General features: G+C 36.8%; 4 protein-coding genes across 9 annotated transcripts in view; 3 read left to right on the forward strand and 1 right to left on the reverse strand.

Moving 5' to 3' along the window:
- Positions 1 to 22,018, forward strand: part of LOC129794276 (division abnormally delayed protein) — a gene marked incomplete at its 5' end in the record, with an annotated part of 82,755 nt that extends 60,737 nt beyond the window's left edge. Inside the window, 4 exons of the mRNA XM_055835054.1 lie at positions 7,322 to 7,500; positions 12,309 to 12,519; positions 19,759 to 19,903; positions 19,978 to 22,018. Coding sequence (XP_055691029.1) covers positions 7,322 to 7,500; positions 12,309 to 12,519; positions 19,759 to 19,903; positions 19,978 to 20,135 — 693 coding nt within the window. The remainder of the gene's footprint in view (positions 1 to 7,321; positions 7,501 to 12,308; positions 12,520 to 19,758; positions 19,904 to 19,977) is intronic.
- Positions 1 to 25,581, reverse strand: part of LOC129792945 (beta-1,3-galactosyltransferase 5) — a 1,144,668-nt gene that overhangs the window by 370,229 nt on the left and 748,858 nt on the right. The window lies entirely within an intron of this gene.
- Positions 22,494 to 24,004, forward strand: LOC129792956 (transmembrane protein 43 homolog). Its single transcript, XM_055832452.1, has 3 exons — positions 22,494 to 22,687; positions 22,805 to 23,621; positions 23,699 to 24,004. The coding sequence occupies exons 1-3, from the start codon at positions 22,592 to 22,594 to the stop codon at positions 23,911 to 23,913; spliced, it is 1,128 nt and encodes a 375-aa protein (XP_055688427.1). The 5' UTR covers positions 22,494 to 22,591; the 3' UTR covers positions 23,914 to 24,004.
- The window catches only part of LOC129792889 (protein ECT2), a 42,183-nt gene continuing 40,677 nt past the window's right edge, over positions 24,076 to 25,581 (forward strand). For 3 of the 6 annotated variants that reach the window (XM_055832294.1, XM_055832288.1, XM_055832302.1), the window contains exon 1: positions 24,107 to 24,550. In XM_055832294.1, the coding sequence (XP_055688269.1) occupies positions 24,478 to 24,550 (73 nt within the window). In that variant the 5' untranslated portion in view covers positions 24,107 to 24,477. Of the gene's footprint in view, positions 24,551 to 25,581 lie in introns of all 6 variants that reach the window. The other 3 variants (XM_055832301.1, XM_055832300.1, XM_055832295.1) reach the window with 2 other exon arrangements.

A 25,581-nucleotide genomic window follows, 5' to 3' on the forward strand; every position in this document is an offset into this window, starting at 1 on the left:
AAAATTCACAATTTTTTTTGGAAAAATTGCATTAATGCGTAAGCGGAATCGTGGTATTAAGCCCCTCTGATGACGTGCTTAAGTTAAGCTAAAAGAGTGATTACTCACACTGAATAGTTTTCTGGGATTTGCTTCGAAAAAAAAATTTCCGTAACATTCCTAGAAGTTGGGAAAATCATACAAGAAAACTCGTGAAAATTTTTGCGTTGTACTGAATGGTCGTGGTGAAAAGTGATGAAAATGAAAAAAAAATCACGTTAAATGTATGACATTTTTTCTAAAATTTAATTATCCCTGCACTTTAAAATCAGCAAGTAAGTACACTTTCCAATTTTTTAAGTTCCAAAAAGTGCATCTGACAATCTCCAAACATCAAAATTTGTAAAAGTTTATTAAAAAATATACAATCTGTTAATCTGCCTTAAAAATTTTAAAACTGACTTAAAAATTTTAAGACCGACTTACAAATTTTAAGACCGACTGAGTAGTGAATTCCACCCAATAACTCCAGCTCTTTTGGCTGATTACTTCAGGTTTTGAACAATGTCGCTAAACTACTCTAGCTGTTCTGGCTGATTATTTCAGTCTTAAGAAACAAGTCGCCAAAGTACTCTAGCCCTTTTGGCTGAATTCTTCAGCCTCTTGAGCAATGTAGAAGAATTACTTTAGCTCTTTTGGCTGATTACTTCAGGCTCTTGAGCAATGTAGCAGAATAACTCCAGCTCTTTTGGCTGATTACTTCAGCCTCTTGAGCAATGTCAATGTAGCAGAATAACTCCAGCTCTTTTGGCTGATTACTTCAGCCTTGTGAACAATGTAGTAGAATTACTTTAGCTGTTTTGGCTGAATTCTTCAGCCTCTTAAGCAATGTAGCAGAATAACTCTAGCTAATTTGACTGATTACTTCAGCCTTTTGAGCAATGTAGCAGAATAACTCCAGCTCTTTTGGCTGATTACTACAGCCTTTTTTAAACCTGTAGTGGAAGAAATATTCCACTGAAGTACTCTGGTGGAAGAAATATTCCACTGAAGTACTCTGGTGGAAGAAATATTCCACTGAAGTATTCTGGTGGAAGAAATATTCCACTGAAGTGAATTGGTGGAAGAAATATTCCACTGAAGTACTCTGGTGGAAGAAATATTCCACTGAAGTACTCTGGTGGAAGAAATATTCCACTGAAGTATTCTGGTGGAAGAAATATTCCACTGAAGTGAATTGGTGGAAGAAATATTCCACTGAAGTACTCTGGTGGAAGAAATATTCCACTGAAGTATTCTGGTGGAAGAAATATTCCACTGAAGTACTCTGGTGGAAGAAATATTCCACTGAAGTATTCTGGTGGAAGAAATATTCCACTGAAGTATTCTGGTGGAAGAAATATTCCACTGAAGTACTCTGGTGGAAGAAATATTCCACTGAAGTATTCTGGTGGAAGAAATATTCCACTGAAGTATTCTGGTGGAAGAAATATTCCACTGAAGTATTCTGGTGGAACAAATATTCCACTGAAGTACTCTGGTGGAAGAAATATTCCACCGAAGTATTCTGGTGGAAGAAATATTCCACTGAAGTACTCTGGTGGAAGAAATATTCCACTGAAGTATTCTGGTGGAAGAAATATTCCACTGAAGTACTCTGGTGGAAGAAATATTCCACTGAAGTACTCTGGTGGAAGAAATATTCCACTGAAGTATTCTGGTGGAAGAAATATTCCACTGAAGTACTCTGGTGGAAGAAATATTCCACTGAAGTACTCTGGTGGAAGAAATATTCCACCGAAGTATTCTGGTGGAAGAAATATTCCACTGAAGTACTCTGGTGGAAGAAATATTCCACTGAAGTATTCTGGTGGAAGAAATATTCCACTGAAGTACTCTGGCGGAAGAAATATTCCACTGAAGTATTCTGGTGGAAGAAATATTCCACTGAAGTATTCTGGTGGAAGAAATATTCCACTGAAGTACTCTGGTGGAAGAAATATTCCACCGAAGTATTCTGGTGGAAGAAATATTCCACTGAAGTGAATTGGTGGAAGAAATATTCCACTGAAGTACTCTGGTGGAAGAAATATTCCACTGAAGTGAATTGGTGGAAGAAATATTCCACCGAAGTATTCTGGTGGAAGAAATATTCCACTGAAGTGAATTGGTGGAAGAAATATTCCACTGAAGTACTCTGGTGGAAGTAATATTTCACTGAAGTACTCTGGTGGAAGAAATATTCCACTGAAGTGAATTGGTGGAAGAAATATTCCACTGAAGTATTCTGGTGGAACAAATATTCCACTGAAGTACTCTGGTGGAAGAAATATTCCACTGAAGTATTCTGGTGGAAGAAATATTCCACTGAAGTACTCTGGTGGAAGAAATATTCCACTGAAGTATTCTGGTGGAAGAAATATTCCACTGAAGTATTCTGGTGGAAGAAATATTCCACTGAAGTACTCTGGTGGAAGAAATATTCCACCGAAGTATTCTGGTGGAAGAAATATTCCACTGAAGTACTCTGGTGGAAGAAATATTCCACTGAAGTATTCTGGTGGAAGAAATATTCCACTGAAGTACTCTGGTGGAAGAAATATTCCACTGAAGTACTCTGGTGGAAGAAATATTCCACTGAAGTATTCTGGTGGAAGAAATATTCCACTGAAATACTCTGGTGGAAGAAATATTCCACTGGAGTACTCTGGTGGAAGAAATATTCCACTGAAGTATTCTGGTGGAAGAAATATTCCACTGAAGTACTCTGGTGGAAGAAATATTCCACTGAAGTACTCTGGTGGAAGAAATATTCCACAGAAGTATTCTGGTGGAAGAAATATTCCACTCAAGTACTCTGGTGGAAGAAATATTCCACTGAAGTATTCTGGTGGAAGAAATATTCCACTGAAATACTCTGGTGGAAGAAATATTCCACTGGAGTACTCTGGTGGAAGAAATATTCCACTGGAGTACTCTGGTGGAAGAAATATTCCACTGAAGTATTCTGGTGGAAGAAATATTCCACTGAAGTACTCTGGTGGAAGAAATATTCCACTGAAGTACTCTGGTGGAAGAAATATTCCACCGAAGTATTCTGGTGGAAGAAATATTCCACTGAAGTACTCTGGTGGAAGAAATATTCCACTGAAGTATTCTGGTGGAAGAAATATTCCACTGAAATACTCTGGTGGAAGAAATATTCCACTGGAGTACTCTGGTGGAAGAAATATTCCACTGGAGTACTCTGGTGGAAGAAATATTCCACTGAAGTATTCTGGTGGAAGAAATATTCCACTGAAGTACTCTGGTGGAAGAAATATTCCACTGAAGTATTCTGGTGGAAGAAATATTCCACTGAAATACTCTGGTGGAAGAAATATTCCACTGGAGTACTCTGGTGGAAGAAATATTCCACTGGAGTACTCTGGTGGAAGAAATATTCCACTGAAGTATTCTGGTGGAAGAAATATTCCACTGAAGTACTCTGGTGGAAGAAATATTCCACCGAAGTATTCTGGTGGAAGAAATATTCCACTGAAGTACTCTGGTGGAAGAAATATTCCACTGGAGTACTCTGGTGGAAGAAATATTCCACTGAAGTGAATTGGTGGAAGAAATATTCCACTGAAGTACTCTGGTGGAAGAAATATTCCACTGAAGTACTCTGGTGGAAGAAATGGTTTAGAGGGTTGAAGTAATCAACTAAAAGAGCTGGAGTACTTTAGCGACGTACCTCAAAGAGCTGAAGTAATCAGCTAAAGGAGCTGGAGTAAAGGGCTGAAGAAATGAGCAGCTGGGGAGTAGCTATGGCGCTGGGGAGTACTCCAGCTCTTTTAGTTGATTACTTCAGCCCTTTGAGGTATGTCGCTGGAGTACTCCAGCTCTTTTAGTTGATTGCTTCAGCCCTTTGAGGTATGTTGCTGGAGTACTCCACCAGCTCCTTCAGCTGATTACTTCAGCTCTTTGAGGTACGTCGCTAAAGTACTCCAGCTCTTTTAGCTGATTACTTCAGCTCTATGAGCTATGTCGCTGGAGTACTCTAGCTCTTTTAGCTGATTACTTTAGCCCTTTGAGCTATGGCGCTGGGGAGTACTCCAGCTCTTTTAGTTAATTACTTCAGCCCTTTGAGGTATGTCGCTGGAGTACTCCAGCTCCTTCAGCTGATTACTTCAGCTCTATGAGCTATGTCGCTGGAGTACTCGAGCTCCTTTAGCTGATTACTTTAGCCCTTTGAGCTATGTCGCTGGAGTGTTTTGGTGAAAGGAAACTTTCACTGAAGTACTCTGGTGGAAGAACTCTTTGACTGAAGTAATCTGGTTGAAGAACTCTTACACTGAAGTAACTTTGGTGAAATAAATCTTGTACATAAGTTTTGTGGTGGAAGAAAAGTTCCACCGAAGTATTTACTTTGATTGAAAAAATCTCGCTGAATTACTTTGGCGAAAGAAATCTTCCACTGAAGTAATTTGGTGGAAAAAATCATAGACTGGATTACTTTGGTGAAACAATTCCTTACTGAAGTACTTTGGTGAAAGAAATGGTCCGCTGAAGTACTCTGGTGAAAGAAATAGTTCGCTGAAGTACTTTGGTGAAAGAAATGGTCCGCTGAAGTACTTTGGTGAAAGAAATGGTCCGCTGAAGTACTTTGGTGAAAGAAATGGTCCGCTGAAGTACTTTGGTGAATGAAATAGTCCGTTGAAGTACTTTGGTGAAAGAAATGGTCCGCTGAAGTACTTTGGTGAAAGAAATAGTCCGCTGAAGTACTTTGGTCAAAGAAGTAGTCCACTGAAGCACTCCAGTCAATTATATTTTGACTGGAGTACTTTGGTGGAAGCTTTTGGCTGAAGTACTTCAGCGTTTTTTCATATATTTTAGCTAGAGTATTTTTAACAGTGTTCCAGGGAAGACTATTTCAACTCTAAAACAGTTTAAAATAAACGTTAAATCATGAAAATACAGAAAATCTAATAAAAATGATTATTTAATTAAATGATTTAAGATCTTAAACAAGTCACTCATTTGATAATTGTCAAGAGATGTCGCTAACGCCAAATTATTCTAAACACCTACCAAATAAACTCTAAGCAAAAAATTAAATGGAATTAATCCCAATTTAAAGGCGAAAAAGGCTCAAAAGACTCAAAAGATTCAACAATTAAATTTCTAATCAACGCCTGACAAGACCATAAAAATTCTTTCAATAGAAAATCTAATCCTTTTGTAGATTCTATTATCAGCGTAATCTCACATCGAAGGCTCCTGGTGACAAAGAAATTCTTTGGATTCTTACAAAATAAAACTATGCATTCTTGTTTGCATTGCCCATGATTTGCCTCTTTATATTGTTTTGCAAAATTCCCAAAGGAATTCCTGCAATTTCTTTGATTTCTTCTTTTACCACGATGCGAATCTTTTGGACCACAATTTGGTGTGTTTGTGCGTGGAAGAATGAAAAACAATGTGGGAAAAGTTTGGGCAGAAAACACACGCGGGCTTCTATCCGTGACGCAAACAGCAAGGAATTTCTGATGGGGCACCAACACATTTTGATTTGATTAATGAATCCAATGAGATGAAAATCCCTCTCTTGTGTATTTTTTTGGGCTTGTATTTCATTTCAAGAGTAGGCACGACAGTTGGGGTAGACAAGGGTGATTTTCACCTCTATTTTTGTCGGAAGACTTCTATTGATTCCTTCGGTCTTTCGGGTTTTTTTTTCTTCATTCTTTGAAAACGACCAAAGAGAGCGTCTCAAATGTTAACTTTTTTGCTGCTCCTCAAACTCCACAATCAAACACTTCAAAGACACAATTTTCAATGATATGATGGTGGGAAGATTAATAATCCAGCAATGGTGGCTCTGAGTTCTTTTAGAGTTGCGTGGGGTGAGAAAAGACGGGGAAAAGTTTCTAATTCTTTTAGAGAAGTCAAAAATTGAAGACTTTTTGGTCAATACTTGATCCCATGCGGAGAAGACTTTAATTATTCAGAATTAACAAGAAGAGTACTTCTCTGTGTCTGTAGCACAAACATACCCATGAAGAGGTCCTTAATTTACAAAGTTCCACAGAAGTTTCAAAAGCTTTCATTTGTGAACTTGAAGAGCTTTTAACAGGACATTGATGAGAAATTGTTTCTCTAAATGTCTTAAAAGTGAAAGAATGTTTAGCAACTTTTTTTTATTTTATTAGAATTAGGAAATACGATTAAATAAGTTTTCTAAAAATGTTAAAGAAAAGTTCTGTTCTGAACTTGAACCGGCGATATTTTGATTCGAAGCCGACTGCTCTACCTATTGCACTCATTATCTTTCACTTTAAAACAACGTTTATACGAAAAAATAATTCAAAATCATGAAATTTTAATTCTTAAATCAAGAAAATTATTTAATAGAATAAGAAAATAATTTTCAACTAGCCCTACTAGAGGATCCAATATACCTCAATACTGCAGCTTTCAATTGATTAAAACAACTCTGAATTGAGGTAATTTTGTTCCAACAAATGCTTCGTGTCTGAAGTTGGGTGATTCTTGCAATTTAGTTCAGCACTTCCAGGGCACACAGAGGAAGAGACAAAGTTGCAATATAAATAAATTGTATTGAGGATGGCGCTCTGTGGGAAGAATGATGCGGTGTCTGGCTAGAAGACACACCTTGTTTGAATACCTGTCCCCGCGTTGAATTGAGGTGAGGATTCTTTCATTGAGAGAATCTCTTCGGCTGCGTATGAAGTCGTTTATTATTTTTATGTTCAGTTGGAGTCATAAATGTCTATGTTGGTCTTGTTTTTTTTGTGGGCCACACAGTTTCTATACTTTTTTTGTTGTTGGTGATTTTCTTCTGATTCTCTGTGGTGTTTTGTCCTGCCCCCATCCGCACCTTGGTCTTTTTGATGAAATATCTGGTACAACAGGGGGTTTTTGGTCTTCTTCTCCTTTTCTTTGCGTCCCTGAAACTCTCAAGAATGAACTTCATACAAATGAAGAAGAAGAAAAAAACTTTTAAATAAAAAAAGCAAAGAATGAGATGAAGAGGTGAGTGCACACAAGACGAAATCCCAATGAATAGGGTAGGAATGCCATGGCGATGGAGTGTGTGCGTGTGAGAAAAAGAGCCATGGAATTTCTTTTCAAAATGTATTTATTGGCGCCCCGTAAAATAATCCTGTCTTCTTCCAACCAAAAAGGACCAAAAGATTTAAATTCAGTTTTTTTGTACAAAAAATTGAAAAGAAAAACTTTTTCTCCTTGCACTTCCTCAAATATGTGACACTTTTAGCACTTTTTGCATCCTCCGTCCCCCACTCTTTAACATATTTTTTCGTTTGATGTTTTGTAGGTGAAGAAAGCTTGTGGGACACCAACTCTCCTGCCAAATGAGAAATCACCCATCCCCGACGATCGTGTCCAACAGAGTGGAATGCCGCAGAAATGGGTTTCACCACCGGATACGGACATGCTTCATTTTCTCGTTACCATCGACAAGTCCAAGGAGTTTTACTCCAAGATTGTCACGAGGTAAGTTGTGCCCCCACCTCCACATTTTCTCTTCTTTTTTTTTTCTTTCCTTAAAACTTTTCTTCAATCATCTGCACTTTTCTCGCAATCCAATCACATTCACAGACCCATCTGCTATTGAAGAACTTTTTGCGATTGAACCACAAAAAGTTTCTCTCCACCCACCCACAAGTGGTGGACTTATGGAAATTTTTCTTTTTGCAAATAAATCCGGGATTACGTAAGAATAAGTTTTTATTAGCTGCGGCCATTTGATTAGCTTCTTGGTGGATTTTTTTCTTTCTTTTCTTTGAAGAGGAATTTAGTATTGGAAAATGAGGAAGCAAGAATTAAATTGATTTCATTTTTCATTTTAATTTTTCACAAATTGGTGATGTTTTTCTAAGGAATTTTCTTAAGGATTTAATTCTTTTTTTTACACGATTTGGGTGTGATTAATGTTCTTATTAGTTAAGTACTTACTAAAAGAATAACGTTCAATCATGAATAAAGAATATTTTAAATTAAAGATCTAGTTCAGTCAGTTCAGTGGCGTAATGAAGGAGAGTTCTTGGGTGTCTAAACACTATTAAAACTTAACCAGTTCAGATTTTTTTCTTTAGAAATTAAAAGAAAATATATCAAAGCTTGAAAAATTACATTAAAAGAATTTTAATAGAATTTTCAAACGCTTTGAAAGAGAAAAACGTTAGAAAAATAAAACATCAAACACTAAAAAAAATTAACGTTAAACGATAGACACTAAATATCAAAAGTTAAAAAAAATGTCAACCTTTAAGAAAATAATAGTCGTGCGTTTGACAATAATCGTCGAACACTAGAAAGTAAGACAAAAATCATTGAACGTTAGTAAAGGAACATCAATCTCTAGGAAATTAGGGCCAAAAGTTAGACAATAAACGTCAAACTATGAAAAAAAACCCGCAAACGTTGGAAAATTGAAGCCAAAAATTTGACAATAAACGTCAAACGTTCAAAGAGAAACGTTAAAAGTTAAAAAAAATATTAAAGAATTTATTCTACAAAAGTTTTTTGAAAAAAATCTACACAGATGTCATAAATAAAATTAATTTTCAAATGTCAATTTCATAAATAATTTTTCAACATTAACTAGAGCGTGAGTTATATTGGAAATTTTTCCGTTGACTGGAGCACGGCCAAGAAATAATTCTATAGGGTGGCACTGGGATGGAGTTAGTCATGCAAAAGTTCCTGCAGAGCTCATAAAACACATTTTTTTCATTGAAAAATTCTTTTTTTGAATAAAATTTATTTAATTTAGAATTCTGTCTCAAACTCCAGAGAAGGGAAAGCTAAAGAAATTATTTCATCCAAATTGATTAATCCCCCCTCCTCAATCTTTGCTCCTTTTGGCAGAGTTTTTCTTTAAGAAATTTTTCTGCCGTTTCTGCCTGCTAAGGCCAAGGTTAAGAGGAAATTTATATCCATTTGAGGGAAAGACATTAAGCTTTCAGCATGAAAAAAATTTCCTTCTGGCCACCACGACAGAATAAAAATCTCCTTATTTTTCCGGGCACATCATTATGATTTTCCTTGAGCACCTCACTGAAGGTTTGGTGGCTCTCACACTTTCTTCCCCCTTGGAGGTGTGCAAATTATATTCTCTGTGAAGATGGTGAGATAGCGTTGAGGGAAGAAAAAAAAGTCTTAACATCGCTAAAAGTCTCATTAATGATTTTCACGTCTGTCGCCACAACGACTGGGATGTCAGGGCACGTGCCACCCTGCCAAGAGCACGGAAGACTTCCCCACACATGCGGATAAGATTCAATTGACCCACTGTGCGGGTAACCTTGCACAGAGGTCAGCTGTGGAGTTTTTGGGTTGTCGTCTAATGTGGGGCAGGATGTTGCAGAGACGTGGCGGCACGTGCGTCTCCGCAGAATGGGGAGTGAATTTGTGCAGATTGCACTGAATTGCAAATCACGCGCTCAATTGTGAATTAAACTGTGTGCACGATGGGAGGAAATCATTAAGAATTGGTATCAATTGCGCTGAGTTTATGCGCGAGACGATGTGTTGGCAATTGAGGATGTTTTACTCCTCGTAGATTTATTCTTTCCTTCCCCCAGTGTGGTGTTCATCTTATAAATTTTCACAGTGTCACAGTTAGGGGGCAATTAATTGGATTGCTTCTCGGCGCTTTCCTCAAATGGCTTCTTTTGTCTCCCTTCATTAAGTTCCGGTAGAGTTGAAGTGCAAAGGATTAAGTTAGTTTGAGATTCTTTTCATTTGAGATCGTTATTTTTTTAATTAGAAATACAAATAGAAGATTTTCTGGAGAATTTTTTTTATGACCTTTCGACGATCGTTTGTCTTATTCATCAGGAATTGAAATAACTGAATTTTAATGAATGTCTAAAATGGCTGTGAGATCACCGAGAAGTATCGGTTCTTTCCGAATATACACCATGCAAATTATATGTCAAAATTTGAATTATAACGAATATTTAATTGATTCTCAAACAGAAAAACGTTACACACCGAACTTCACCGAAGTCTTCAAAGTGACATTTATCGAAATCATCTGCAACATTTGAAATATAACGAACATTTAATTGCCAAAAAAAATTGTAAAACGTTAAATGCAGAACTTCACCAAAGTCTACAAAGTGACATTTATCAAAATCAGCTATCATATTTGAATTATAACGAACATTTAATTGCCAAAAAAAATTGTAAAACGTTAAATGCAGAACTTCACCGAAGCATTCAAACTAACATTTATCAAAATCACCTGTCATATTTGAATATGTCGCAGCGCTCCCTTTCGGACAAGTTCGGAAGGTGCCATCAATTTTGACACATAACCTCTTCGCCATCTTCTTCCCGCGACACGCTACACACGCGGAATTTCCTCATCATTTTTATTGAATTTATGTGATTTATTTATGTAATAACTAGTGAAATATAGTTTGAATTAGTACAGAAAAACTCAATTTTTGTCACTTCGACCCGGGTCTTCCACGGGGGCTCGGGGATCTATCAATTAATACGAAAATATACAATCTCAGGTACGTCATACCCCGACAGAATTATAACGAATATTTATAAATACCCAACAAACCATTGATAGTTGCCTAAACGTTGCGCGGAGTTACATATACTACAATGCAACCATGCCTAACGGTATATATCTGCGTTGCCTCGAAGTAGATGGTCAATAGATATCTGCGTTGCCGCAACTAGTAATCTCAACGTTGCAAAACTCTGAAATATCCTTTCCCGTATACCGTCTCGCAACTAAAATTTTTTGAAACACAAATGTTTCAAAAAATATTTCAAAACATTCCGCTGTCATAAATGGAGGGAAATATGGTACACACTCATAATAATCATATGGCGTCCATATTCCCATCATAATAAATGACAAACTCAAATGGATAATTTATATTATTTAATAATAGAGATTTTGGATTTTTTCCAAATGAAAAAAAATATGCCATGCGGTTCTACCGTCATGAAATCGCCTCAAAGGAACTTAAATGATGCTCCCATCTCAATTTTCTTAATTTTTTTACCGAAAATTATTTTTTTTTAGGGGTCAAAAATTTATTTTTTTTAATTAATTATTTAAATACAAGTAATGCACCCAACTATCCCTAAGAAAGCCTTCCCACATCATTTTGGGCTCCTAGTTGCTCGGAATAAAGAAATAAAAATCAACTTTTTTATGCCGTCGGCCATGTTAGACAATTTTTTGCAACTCTGAGGCAACGATGCAGCAACCTTTGCAACAACGTTGTAAAATGATTCGGTAGCAACCCACCAGGGCGGCGCTAGTTTTGCTGTTTGTAAACATAAATGAAAGAGACAGACTCATTTTTTTCTATTCCGCTCTCTGTCTGTTTTGGGTTATTTCTCGCGATAGACGCGCCCCTTGCGGTGAAAGGTGCAACATAGGCACAAAACGTGCTTGGGTTGCGCCAGCATACCCTGATGCAACATTTAAGCAACTAAATAAATTATATTTAATAAAATTAACAAATTTTGATAAATTATCAATAAAAAATAATTATTTTAGGGATAAGTAATGCATAAAACTCATTTAGAGTCCAAAAAAACTTCAATTTCAAGGAAAATTTGTTCTTTTTCGATATTTTTTTGCAACTAGTGCAACGTTGATATATACTTTCCTGCAACTATTTTCTAAGTGATTTTTTCAAAGTTAATTATTTTGCTTAAAATTGAGATTTTAGTGTGTTTTTAGATAAATTATTCTTTGAGAAGTTGTAGAAAAGACTTTAGAATGCAAAAACACTTAAATTTTTCAAGTTATTGAAATAATAAAGAAAATCTTGCAACTTTGGCAACATCGCGATAAAGTATACTGCATCGTTTTCCATGCAACCATATTCGCAACTTTAGCAACTAAGAAGTAAACTCTCTTGCAACGTTGCTTCAGAGTTTCCAAAGTTAAAGTTGCAAGGTGTTTGTTGGGATAATTATTCAAAAAAATTGTAAATCGTTAAATGTCGAATTACCTCGAAGCATTCAAACTGACATTTCATCAAAATCATCTGTCACATTTGAATTATAACGTATTTATCTGAATAGATCTCTTTTAAATCCACATTGTAATCCAAATGCCCGTTCAACTCTTTTTCGCTGGGGGAAGACATTAGGAGAATTGGATGGAAAATGACGTAGACGGGAAAAATGTCACATGGCTGAAAAATTGCTCTTGAGCTTTTCTTTTCACACTGTCATCGTTTGTCTCCCCTTCTCGCCTTTCGTGGGAATTCTACTCAATTTAGTTGTTTTTTCTTTGGCATTTTTTCTTGCAGCATCTGCGAGGATGAGGAGTACGAACGAGAGGACAAGGGATGCTGGACCGGAGAGAAGATCGGGGAGTACACGCATGGGGTGATGCCAACGGGCGCTAATTCGCAAAAGTACAACCCTGAGGTGCCATTGGAGAATCCCTACCGTGCCAATACCAAAATAAACGAATTAGTCGACAAATTAATCAATTTGCGCCAAACTGTGGCAAATGCGGTAAGAAAATGTTTTAATTTGTCGCTCGTTGTAGAAAATTGATTTATTGAAAATTGTTTTTGTCAAATCTGGATCAAAAAGTCGTTAGAGGAGATTAATTTATATACTTTGTGAAATTTGATAACTAAAACAGAATTCCTTCGAAGCTTTTCAAGAGTGTGGCGGCATTTTGAGGATTTGCCACACACCACAGTCAATGAAATTTTTCTACACAATAATTTATATGTGCGAGGGAAGGGACACATAAGCAGTGGATTGGGTGAATTTATTGGAAGACATTTCCATTGCGAGGGCAATCGGGAGCACAAAGAATACGGAGATAGTGTCATGTTCTCACATTTCATATTTTCATGCGTGATTTATTGATAATTTTGCCAATAAATATTTTCCACGGTAGCGATTTCATATTTTGTGTCTCCTTCTGCTGCAAAATTGCTCACCACACGGTGCTCGTTCCATTGCACAGAAGGCACAGATCTTGCCGTTTCCCCCCGCACAGCATGATTGCATGCACCACATAAATTTACTAAAAGTCGCATTAGGTGAAAAATTTCTTATGATAGATGAAATTATTTGATTAAAAAGTTTCTTTTAGTGATTTATTCAATGAAAAATTGTTCCAATTCACCATTTTGAATTATTATTTCACAAATAATCAAATTTATTTATAATATTTTCAATAAAACTTAATTATTTTTAACGCATTTTAATTTTCTCGACCCATTATTGTTTCAATTGAAATACAATTTAATGTGAATTTAGTTTGCATTCATAGTTGATTGATTTAATTGCACTCAAAATGTATATTTTATAGGGGAGACCGGGGTAAAAATAGTCAATTTGCATAAATCCTTATCTGCAGGATTCCCCAAGGGCAAGAAAATTTCCTCGATAGGTCATTCTTATAGGAAATTTCCTGGCCTACAACTTTGTCTCAGACCACTTTTCTCTATCTCCACGGGAAATATGAGTTTTCGAGCTTTTCCTAAACCCTTCCACTTCTGACTTTTTTTAAACGCGGCGGGTAAATATAGTCACCAGTTGGCTAAATAAAGTTGGTCGAATTTTCCGACATTTCCAATGATTTCCCACCTGAGAGATTGACAGTAGTTGATAGCTAAACTTCTCACTTTTTGATCCGCGACAAGGAATTTCACTTTTATACGCACTAAAACAGAGAATTTTGCGATTTTCTCAAACACGCCATTTTGCAACAAATGAATAGAAAATATGCCAAAAATTTCGAACTCCCATATGATTTACATGGGTTGACCCGATCTACCCCAAGGGGTATGTTTTGATTCAAATAATTGTTCAGAAAAATCATTAAAAATTATTGAAAAATACACCTTGGCAACGTTTTCTGAAGTAACCCAGGTAGTGAGAAAAATTATCAGATTGGAAAATTGCTGAAGGAAAACTTCGGAAAACGCGTTTTTCTCAATACGCAAAAGTTTGGGAAATGGGCCAAAAATCTATTTTTATTTTTAACTCCTAAAGTACTGATCGGATAACCTCCAAATTACTGTCAAAAATTATAGGTTGGTAAGGCTTTGCACCCTAATTTTTTCCGATTTTTCCGATTTATATTTTGGGAGAAATTGGCATTTGAAAATTCCAAAATGACTATTTTTACCCCGGTCTCCCCTATTTATTTAATTCAATTTTATTGATTAAATATATATAGTTATGCAGAATGTGATGATTTTTATTATTTGTAATTAAATTTATTTAATTAAGGTAATTAATATTTTTTTAACAAAGTTATTGATTATCATTTATCTGTGTCGAAATAATGCAAAAATGTCGTGCTTATTGTAAAGGAGGTTATTCATTTTCATGTCATCTTTCGAAGACACATTGTGTTAAAAAAAATTAGAGAAAGTCGTAAAAATATTCAAGAAAAGACAAACAGACTACTTAATCTTTATACTAGATTGGATCAATTTTTAATAATTTTGAAAAATATACAGAAAAAAAGTTCAAAAATGCATAAACAAAGTTTCTATTACGTCATTTGTATATGTTCCTTATCATGAAGCATAAATGCATATGCTTCATTTGACGATCTCTCACTACGATTTCATGCGTTAAAAATTCTTACAATTTACCTGGAAATATGCTTATTTGTAAAGGAAATTATTTATTTTGAATGTACCTATATTTTTATTAAATGGATAAAAGATAAAAAAATATATCTTTTAGAAGGTCAAAGAGAAAAACGTTACAAGAAAGCCAAACAAAATAAATTTTTATTAGATCAATTGAGAATAAAACAATAATTTTGCATAAAAATTCATCAGGCCACGCCTCAAGTAAATCTCATTTACGTTCTATTTGTTCATGAAACTTATGTGCATAAGCTTCATTCGAAGATTCCAGATTGCTTCATGAACAAAAAGGCAATTTTTTCTCAATATCAACCTATTTTAATCTTTCCTTTTTATTCATAAAAAAAATCATAATGATTGGAGCCTTGATGCATTTGCTTCATGCATACAAAGTAAAATTAAATACCATTTGGGCGTGGTTTAATTATATATGTAAGATAATTCTTACATTCCAAGCGGCAAGGACATGTCGACACACCTCCTGTCGCAGTCACTGCCATTACAACACTGACTGTCCCGACAAGGTTGGCGATCGATGTCCCGTTAATCCGCTCATGCCTTACTGTTAATCTTACATTCGGCCACTCCTGACTTCAGGAGCTGCCCTCAGCGACCTTGACGTCATTCGTCACGTTAGATTATCGCTCTACATTCGCTCTACATTCGCTCTAATTGCCTCCCTGAACTTCTCTTGCTTCTTACAATTTCTGACTCACTTTGATCTTTCCTGCTCGTCTTATCTTCCTCTATTCTCATGAATTCTGTTCTTGTACTAATCCTCTTGCCCTCTTCTGACTGCGCTCTAACTCTCATTCTTCGCCCTTAACCGGATTTTCTATTCAACCTGTCTTCTGAATAATTACTCCGTTTTATCTGATCGTCGTTGCTCCTGCATCATATAACTCGACCTACTCTCAGTACTCTAACCAATACTGACTACTTCTAATCCGTTCCGTTTATTGATACCTGTCTCAATGCCGTTTCTCAACCCCTCGGCCACTCCTGACATAAGATGCTATGTTGCTATGACGCTCATTCCTAGATTCTGCTTCAACTGACTCTCAATCTTCTCTTATTTCCCTCTTCATCGGCTTCGACTTACTCTGGACACGTCTTGAACTAAACCAAGGGTGTTCCAGAGTGGCTCTCATTCACATACTTCACTTCGACTAACTCTCAATCTTCCTTGTTCTCTCTTCATTGATTTCGACTTCTTCTGCACACGTCTTGAACTTAACCAAGGGTGTTCCAGATTGACGCTCATCAGGCTCTGCTTCAATCAACTCTCAATCTTCTCTCTTCATTGCCTTCTACTTCATCTGGACACGTCTTGAACTTAACCAAGGGTGTTTCAGATTGACGCTCATCAGGCTCTGCTTCAACCAACTCTCAATCTTCTCTCTTCCTTGCCTTCTACTTCATCTGGACACGTCTTGAACTGAACCAAGGATGTTCCAGCATGAAGTTTTCTCGCAATCTCTACTTCAACCAACTCTCATCTTCTCTTGCTTCACTCTTCATTGCCTTCTACTTCATCTGGACACGTCTTGAACTGAACCAAGGGTGTTCCAGCATGAAGCTTTCTCGCAATATCTACTTCAACCAACTCTCATTTTCTTTTGCTTCTCTCTTCCTTGCCTTCTACTTCATCTGGACACGTCTTGAACTTAACCAAGGGTGTTCCAGTATGAAGTTTCCTCGCAATCTTTGCTTCACTCAACTTCAATTTTCGCCTCTCGCATTTCCTCTATTGTCTCTAACTTCTTTCTGGACACGTCTCGGACTCAACCAAGGGTGTTTCAGCATGAAGTTCTCTCACACTCTCTTCTCTTTACCCAACTTTCATTCTTGCTTTGCTTGCATTTCTCTATTGACTTCAACTTTCTGAACACGTCTCGGACTCAACCAAGGGTGTTTCAGTGTAAACTCTTTATAGTCTCTTCTTCCTTAACTCGATTTTTTTTTACTCTACCTTATTCATTTGTCTCTTAAAGACTACCTCGAAAATCAACGTATTTATGCTATTACAAATTCAATTAAAAAGTGCTAACAGACTAATTTACCCTTCCCTATTCTAAGATTTCACTACAATATTTAGATATTGAGCTGACTTTCCGATTCTGTTGGAACAATCTCACTTTGTCATCTACTTGTGTTAACATATCAGTTGTAATAATGTTTGATTGAAATTAGTACTTACCCTATACACCTTTTGCTACATCCCTTGTTATGTTTGTTCGCCCACGACCCTGAATTTACATTAAATATTCCCTATAGTTTTAATTGTAAAAAAAAAAAAATATTGTTTTACCTCCACCAATTTATTTGCACGTTGCTTAATTTATTTTTATAACAATTCAAATTGTCTTCTCGTTTGCATCCTTCCGGACATCCTCTATCTGCATCGTTTTGCCTTGTCTGACGACTCGTATGTCTTCCTGTCCTAGAATATCAAGACCGACAATCACTGGAATGTCTTGAACTTCATTTGGTACGACATGGACGGTTGTTTGCCTTCGCACCTCGTCAATCGTAACCCATACTTCCGTTTGCCCCACGGTCTGGCATTGTCCTACGAATCCTCTCAGCGTTGTCGTTCTCGGTTTTATCTCTGCCCCCAGAGCTTCTACATCGGATTTTCTGATTGTGGTGCAATCACTCCCTTGATCAATGTAAGCCCAGAACTTTTTCTCGTTAACTCTCACCTCCTTGTAGTTTGGATTTCCCTTTTTCTCAACTTCAATTATTCTCATGTTGCCCATATGGATCATCTTTGAGTCTCTCTCCTTTTTGCCACAGAATCTTGCTATGTGACCTTTCTCGTTGCATTTGAAGCACGTGATTTCTGCCTTCTTGTCTCGCTGTTTGTCTTCACTTTCACCGCATTCTCTGGCTATCTGACCAACTTTCCCACAATTGTAACAAGATACTTTCTGCACCTGATTCCCATCCTGGCTCTCTTGTTCAGGCCGTGCATCGTTCTTTTCTCCCTTTTCTTTCCCCCCTGATTCGCCAATTTCGTGTTTTCTCATGGCTCTACGAATATCCTCAGCATCTTTGATTTTCTGGAGCAATTCCTGTGGGGAGTCGTAGTTAGCTCCGGCTACCATACCGATCAATTTCTCATCCCCCAGTCCTGCTATAATGTACTTTGCAATTGTCGCATCATCCAGCTTTATCTTTTTCCCTTTCTGTCTCATTTCAAAAAAAATACTCGGTTACTGTTTCATCTCGCTTCCTCTTTCTCCCTTGAATTTCTTCTATAATCTTCCCCACATTAATCTTCTCCGGAAAAGCTTTCATTAGTTCCCACTTAAACTCACCCCACGTCTTCGTCGTTGTGGTTGAATGCCACTTCTTTGCGGCTCCTTTGAGCCGAATTGATGCATACAGCAAAACTTGTTGATCGGTCCATTCGTAGATCTCCCGCATGGATTCTAAATTCACAATCCACTCTTCTGTAGTTGTCTCATCTTCCCCAGGTCGGAACGCTGGGATTAAATCTTTAATTTCCCCACCAGCCAGCCGGAATGTTCCCACATCCCTTGAACTTGATGAGGATGTACCCCGTTTGAGCGCTTCATTCTCCTTTTCCAATTCACGGATCTTTTGCCTGTAGTGCTTAAGCACTTCTCCCTGTTCATCTCCTCCCATTACTTCTTCATCGTACTCCCGGAGCTCTCCTTCCTCCAAATTTACTTCTCTTTCATCCATTCTAACCTAAAATTATTTGATTCCAATTTGTTTCCAAATTTCTCGAATAATCCGAAAGAATTTTTCCTTTTTTTCTCTGTGTACTTACTTGTCCTTCGCTTTTTCACTAATTTTCTTTGTAATACTCGCCTCTTACTGCTATTTTAATTAAATCACTCGCGCTTTGTTTTTGTTTTCTTCCGCGTATTTCACAACAGCAACAATCAATTGACATTTCACTCGGTGCGGTACCGACTCATCTCGAACCCACCCGAGTGCATTCGCGCAATTCCCGTTTCCCGATACCACCTCTCGAAACAATCTTCATTTTGCATGCATTTTCAAGATAATTCTTTATTTTATTTCCCTATTAACTTTGCTCACAATCTCATTCGTCATATTACACACTTCTTCTATCCCTAAAAGAAAAACCTACTCAATTGCGGAGAGAAAGAGAGGAAAAAAAATCTCTATTTTTTCATCATTTTCCCGGTTCCCGCTCTTTGCTTGGAGCTCCTTTTTTGCCGCCATTTTATTAATTCCGCTCTTACTCTTTATTTTCTAATCGCCTACCTTTTCCTTTATGTCTTCATCACCTTTGAACTCCTTCCACTTCCTTCTGCGGCAGAGTCGCATCCCACTTCTGAAATGTAAGATAATTCTTACATTCCAAGCGGCAAGGACATGTCGACACACCTCCTGTCGCAGTCACTGCCATTACAACACTGACTGTCCCGACAAGGTTGGCGATCGATGTCCCGTTAATCCGCTCATGCCTTACTGTTAATCTTACATATATTTTTTCTATGAGGAAGAATTCATCATAAAAGGATCGTTAATTCGTTAATTTGATTTCTGTATTTTTTGAGAAAATTAATTTATTTTTAATAAAAAAAATATATCTTTGTCGCTATCTTAACTCGACGGTTTAATTCTTTTAGAAATATTTAAATAAAGTGATTTGTTAATCTCAGGTGATAGAAAAGCATTAGGTCTCTTTAACGTTTGATATTTCTCAACGATATTTTGTGTTTTACGAGCTTGGTTTTTCATCTTCAAAAGAAATATTAAAATGCTTCAAAATGAATAAACTACTTTTTCTCCCAGCAATTTCTTGTTAATATCTCATCTTCTGTAACAGACAGGACTTTAATGAAAATTCTTTGAAGATTTTTATTAATTTTCAGAGACAAATGAAAAGTTCTTTAAAATGAATAAATTTATTTTTAATAAAAGCTTCTTAATTAGAGGAACATGGGGTAATTTTGTCATTTCAGAATTTAATAAAATTAATATTTTTCTTTAAAAAAAATGTAAAAGAATCCTTTTTTAAATAATTAAGAAAAAAATCTTTTTTTTTTATTTAAATTTACAAATTAACTCGCCCACTATTCCCCTAATTCTTCTAATAATTTTCAATCTTTCTCTCTGGCAGATAAGTCAGCACTCTAATCACATCGACTCGGACAAGATGCAGTCAGATATGGCAGAAGGATCTGCCATGTGGAACTCTGACAATACAGACGACAGCGATCTCGATGGGGTTGAAGGGTCAGGATCTGGTGATGGAGGCATTTACGGTTGGTTCACAGAACCTGTTCAAATTTAATTCATTTTTTGCTAAATAAATTTTATTTTTTTCTCTGACTTTCAGGTCGTGCTGGGGATGTTCCCTTCGACACTACCCGATCCCCAGCCATGCATCCAGGTCCAGGTGCCTCACCGACTGGATCTGGGGATTCGGTGCGAATCTCGTGCCTCCTTGTGGTGTCTCTCGTTAGTTTTGTTGGCCTCGCAGCCAGCAATCACTGAAGATTGTCCCGTGCCGTGTGACGAGTCTCTTGCAGAGGAATCCCTCTCCTCGGTGTCCTCCACTAAGTCATGATCGCCATGGGAGAAGCCGAGGAGATTTTCCTGGATTCATGTGCATCATTAAAAAAATTTCTCTGACTGTCCCCCGCTCCCCTATCATCAATGTGAATTTTCTCTTGTAATTTTTCCCGCGTGCACAAATATTTTAAGAGAGGAAAGTGTTTGAAATTAAATTCGAAAGCAATATTTTCTTTTTTTATTCTAATTTTAGAATTTTTTGGGCTTTAATTTTTGTTTTAAAAAAAATTGCAAAATAGATTTTTTTTATAAAAAAAAAACAATTTTTTAATCAGAAAACATTCAAATTGATTTTTTTTTAATTATTAAAAAAGAAAAATTTGCCGGGAAAGATCACATGGAACTTCTTCAGGCCAATATTTAGAGATGAAGGAGAACAAAAGAAAATATTATTTGAAGGATGCAAAGGATGAAAAAAATATCGTGTTACGTTTACAATATAGGCAAGAAAACAATATTCAAAATGAAAAGAAAATATCTTATAAATGTAATAAAATAAAGAAAAAAATTAATTTATTAAGTGTAAATAGGACACAATCAGTGGAATGTCAAGGAGGGACAGAGAAACATTTTAGTCCTTTTTCAGTGTGTGAGACGAGACCGCGTGAAGATGCCTAAAAATTGCTGCTAAAACGTGTGAATGCTGCGTGTGAAGATGTGCACAAAAAAAAATTCCAAAATTTGTCCAAATTGCAATACATATTTTTGTTTGTTTTAATAATTAATTTATTTTTCTAAATTCTTGCATTTCGCCATTTCTTTTGTCATTTATTAAAAAAAAATTGAATATAAAGAAAAAACTAAAAATAAAAAAAAATCATTTGATCGCCCTCCTTTGTGAATGATTGCGATTGGTTGATTAATAAAACTGTGATTGAGATAAAACTAATTTTTAACCTAAAGATTATGAGAAAAAAACTATATAGGGAAAATCTATGAGAAAAGAATGAAAAAAAAAAAGTTGAAAAAAAAATGTTAGTGTGTATAGAAAGTATTTTCCTATTTAAGTTAATAATTATATAATTATATTATTATTTTGCAGATGAAGAATTAATTATCACAAAAAGAATGAAAAATAATTATCAATTTCTCGTGTAATTTTTTCATAAAGAAATTCTTTTAAAAATGCATTTATTTCGTATGGAAAAAAGCAGAAAAAATATCCCGAATGTTGTTGAATAAAAAAAAAGAGTCAAAGAAAGGTAAAATTGTTGATAAAATCGTATACAATTTGCACTGTAAGTTTGTTGATAGGAAATGAAAAAAAATAAGAAAATGGGAAGAGCGTGAAAATTGGTTTCAAATTGTTTTTCTACTTAACGAGAGTCTCTAAAGAAAATTTCAAAATGGCGCCAAAACAGTAATGTCAAAATTTCCAACATGGCGTCTTCTAGACAACTAGGATTCTATTAAAAAAAAAGGAAAATTTAATCAAGTCGAAGCCAATTTAATAAAAACTCGTAAATCCCATGGAAAATCTGCCTGAAAATTCCACTCCAAAGTGGAAAATAAAGGAAAGAAAATGAAGAATATTAAGCACGAAATTGAGTTGCCGAAGTTAAGAGGAAGAAGAAGAAGAGTGACTTGTGAAGCCATATAGTGTAAATATTATATTATATTAATTATTTTTGTTGAACATACAAAACATGAAAAATCCCATGGAAAAACTGATAAATATGAGCAAAAAAATTAACTCTCGCTTCTCTAAAAAAAAACACAGAATTTGTACAATAAACATAATGTATGATGACATTTATTAATGTCCTACAATTTATGATTTTCAAATAGAGATTGATGAAAAACCATTAAGAAGGATTTTATTTTATTGATTTTAGACGCCATTTTGATGATTTTTTATGCCAAAATTTTCAGTTTTGAGGTTATTTCGTGTTTAGTTAGACGCCATTTTGGCTGCTTTGGTAGCCGCCATCTTACCGGCGTCCTTGTAGATAAAATGTTTTTTTTCTGTATTTGTTTTTTCCTCCTTTTTTTACCTCTTTGTTTTTTTTTAAACTTTTTTTCAAAACATTTTTAACTTTTAAAGCGTTTTGAAGAGAATAAACCAAATAAAGAAAAATCTTTACATCATAAAATTTTCTCTTCAAAGAAAATGTTTTTCCAAGTTTTCTTTCGACGATCTTGAAGTAATGGAACTTTCCTACACACAGACGTAGAATTTATCACGAAATGTGCCAGCAAAATCCTCCAAGGGTTAGGGAAACAACGATTTTTATTTGAAATTTTACTTCATAGATCACCCGTCTGTGGCAGCACAAAAGTAGATAGTAGCGCCATTGTGGCCTCCCGGGAAAGTAAGTTAAGAAAAAGTTTTCCTTCATCGGAAAAATCTCCAATTTTGTCACAAATATGCAAAGACGATGACTTTAATTGAGCAATTCCGTGCGTGCTGGCTCATCGCTACCTTCGGGATTATCCTCTTCATTGCTGGAGCGAGTATTCTCTTCTGGAATGAGGTGAGTTCCCTCGCATAACCTCACTTTTTGCCTCTCAATGAAAAACAAACAAAAATATTTTTGGAGGAAAATGGGGAATTTGGGAGGCTTTTTGAGGGATTTTTTTTTTCATTTTAGGGACGTGCTGTGCATAAGATTCTGTCCCTGGATGAGGCATTGAATGACGCTGTATCGCTGAATCCGGAAAATCCCTTGGAGAGCACGTACGAGGGGCGCCTGGTGCACATTTCCGGAACTCTCGTGACAGATGAGCCACTCACGGAGCCCGACTACGGGATTCAAGTTCAGGCAGTTAAGCTGAAGCGGCGTGTGCAGATGTTCCAGTGGATTGAGGAGACTGTGGAGCATCGCTATGGGGAGAGTATTGCGTCGGTGGAGACGGAAGACAAGAACTACTACTACACGCAGGATTGGCGGGATAAGCTCATTGATTCGCGGAATTTCTACATTCGCACTGGGCACCACAATCCACGAGCATTTCCCATTGAGAGTCGCATCCAGGTGGCGGAGCGCGTCCAGATTGGCTACTATGAGCTGGGAGCAGCTGTCAAGGATCGCATTTCGACTTTTGTGGAGCTGACGTCGGACAGCCGACCGGAGGATCCGGCTGTGAAGCTCCATTCGGGGCTCTACTATCACTGCAACGATGTTTGGAATCCGGAAGTTGGCGATATTCGCATCCAGTTCTCATTTGCCGGGCTTGAGGGGGAATCATACACTGTTGTGGGGCGCCTGCAGCGTGGGACGATTGTCCCGTACGAGACAAGCCTCAAATCCCACGTCCTGCTCGTCTACCGGGGCCAGTTGAGTGTCACGGAAGCTTTCAAGCAGGAACATCACTCCCAGCGGATGACAACGTGGATTATTCGTTTCTTCGGGTGGCTGCTCCTCTTCTTTGCCGCCACTGCAACGGCTTCCGTTGTTCACGTTGCCCGTATGTAGCCAATTGGCCTTCCCTGGAGAACTTCCTATAAGATTCTAATTGGATTTCTTCTTTTCAACTCATTTCAGTGGCTCAGAATCGTTTCCTGTCGCGCATTGCACCGGATCCATCGCATCCCGTGTCGGCAAACTTCATTCTCTCCTTCTCCCTGGCCCTCCTCATTACAGCCCTTGCGTGGGCCTTCCACAGACCCTGGATGGGGGCAGGATTGCTCCTGGCCGCTGCTTCTCCCTTCCTCTACTGCGCCCGTGGTGTGGCACAATATCACAGAGTTAATAACTGAAATGCCCCCCAAAGCGCCCCCAAAAACAATAATTGTGTAGTTTTTTGTGTGATAATTCTTTTGTCGTTATAAAGTAATAATTTCGAATTTATACATCCTGAAGTTTGCTTTAAGTTACTTCAACCAACCCTCGGAATAATCTTGCAGCTAACTTCACACACCAATCATCAGTAAACTTCACACTGAAGGAATAAGTATTTTTGTCCGTTTTTTTAGTTCCAATTTGATCTCCGAGCGAGTGTGAGGAAAATTTGTGGCTTTGTGGTGATTTTCGCGTGGAAATTTGTGTGAAATTGCACGGTGAAAAGTCCATGAGGGTCATGGGAGAGTGTTCAAGTGTGCAAAAAGTAAGAAATTGTACAGAAAAGTCGTAGGAAAAGTGAAGAAAACCCACGGAAGTTTCGTTTTTGTGTGCGTCTGTTTGTGAGTTGCCAATTTTTTTTTGGGAGCTCTTTCGGGGACATTCCACGCAGGAAGGGCAGGTGTTGTGGCATCTGCGGGCATTTGTGGGGGTACCATTGGACATTTAGGCCAGCTACAGAGCACCCAAGAACCTAGAAAGTCATGGAATGTGCGTCTGAAAGTGGCGTCACCGGACCACCATCCATCGCGGATGAGGAACAATCCAAATGTGAAGGTATTTTGAATGAAATTTTAAGTTTTCCCGCCAATAAATTGCCCCAAATGGGTCACGGGGGCTCCCTGGAAGGTGATCTCACCCACCCAATGGGGCTGTGTGATTTTCAAATTGGGATTTTCCAACCTTTTGCACCACTCGCGATCGTTTTTTTTTGCTTGTTTGCTCCTCACTGCGAGCTAGAGCGGGAAGGCACGAGTTGCGCCATCTCGGTCGCACATTAACAACTACATAGTTTACTCGAAAGCCCCCGGGCAAATGTGAGCGAGTTTCATTGCATTTTTAACTATTAAAAAAAAAGTAAAAATTAGATAAATTGATTTTATTTGAGACTGAAGAGAAGCTAGAGTAGATAAATTGATAAGATTTTATGTTTTTATGCATGTTATATGGAGCAAATACATGAATTTTATTTTAAATGTCAAATAACAAATAAATTGATAAATAAACAAGAAAAGAAAAATAAACGATATTTTTTTTGGAATTCTTTCCTTAATAATTTTGCGCAAACAACAAAATTTATTGAGAAGTAAGACGAGAATCATTCAACAGAAGTAAATCTTGAAAATCTTTTGATATTAATCTGCATTAAATAACACTGAACCCATTGAACACTAAAAAAAACTATAGATTTTTTAAACTTAAAGTGTGTGGGCTGTGTGGATGTCGAAATGACGTCTGGCCCTGCAAAAACAAAAAGAAGAAACTTCAAGTGATTTATTTATTAACTAAAATCGAATTAAACAAAGCTGCTGTATAAGTACCGAAAAATCAACTTTCCAGTAGTTCCAGTACCTCTAAGATGAATAAAGTTTAACGCTAAGATGCTGAAGGGCGCAACAAAATCAGACTATTGAGAAGAATGAATAAAACGAATAAGGTTAAAAAAGCGAAATTGAAAAATAAAGTTTTTATGTGCCTTCTCTCCTAGTTTTGAAAAACTGTTGGGAATACTTGAGTTTTCCTTACAGATTCCCGTTTAAATGAAGACTTTTTTGACATGAAGCTGAAAATGAAGATCTAAAATGAGA

Source organism: Lutzomyia longipalpis, chromosome 3 (genome assembly GCF_024334085.1).
Source record: "Lutzomyia longipalpis isolate SR_M1_2022 chromosome 3, ASM2433408v1".
In the NCBI taxonomy this organism is placed as follows: Eukaryota; Metazoa; Arthropoda; class Insecta; order Diptera; family Psychodidae; genus Lutzomyia; species Lutzomyia longipalpis.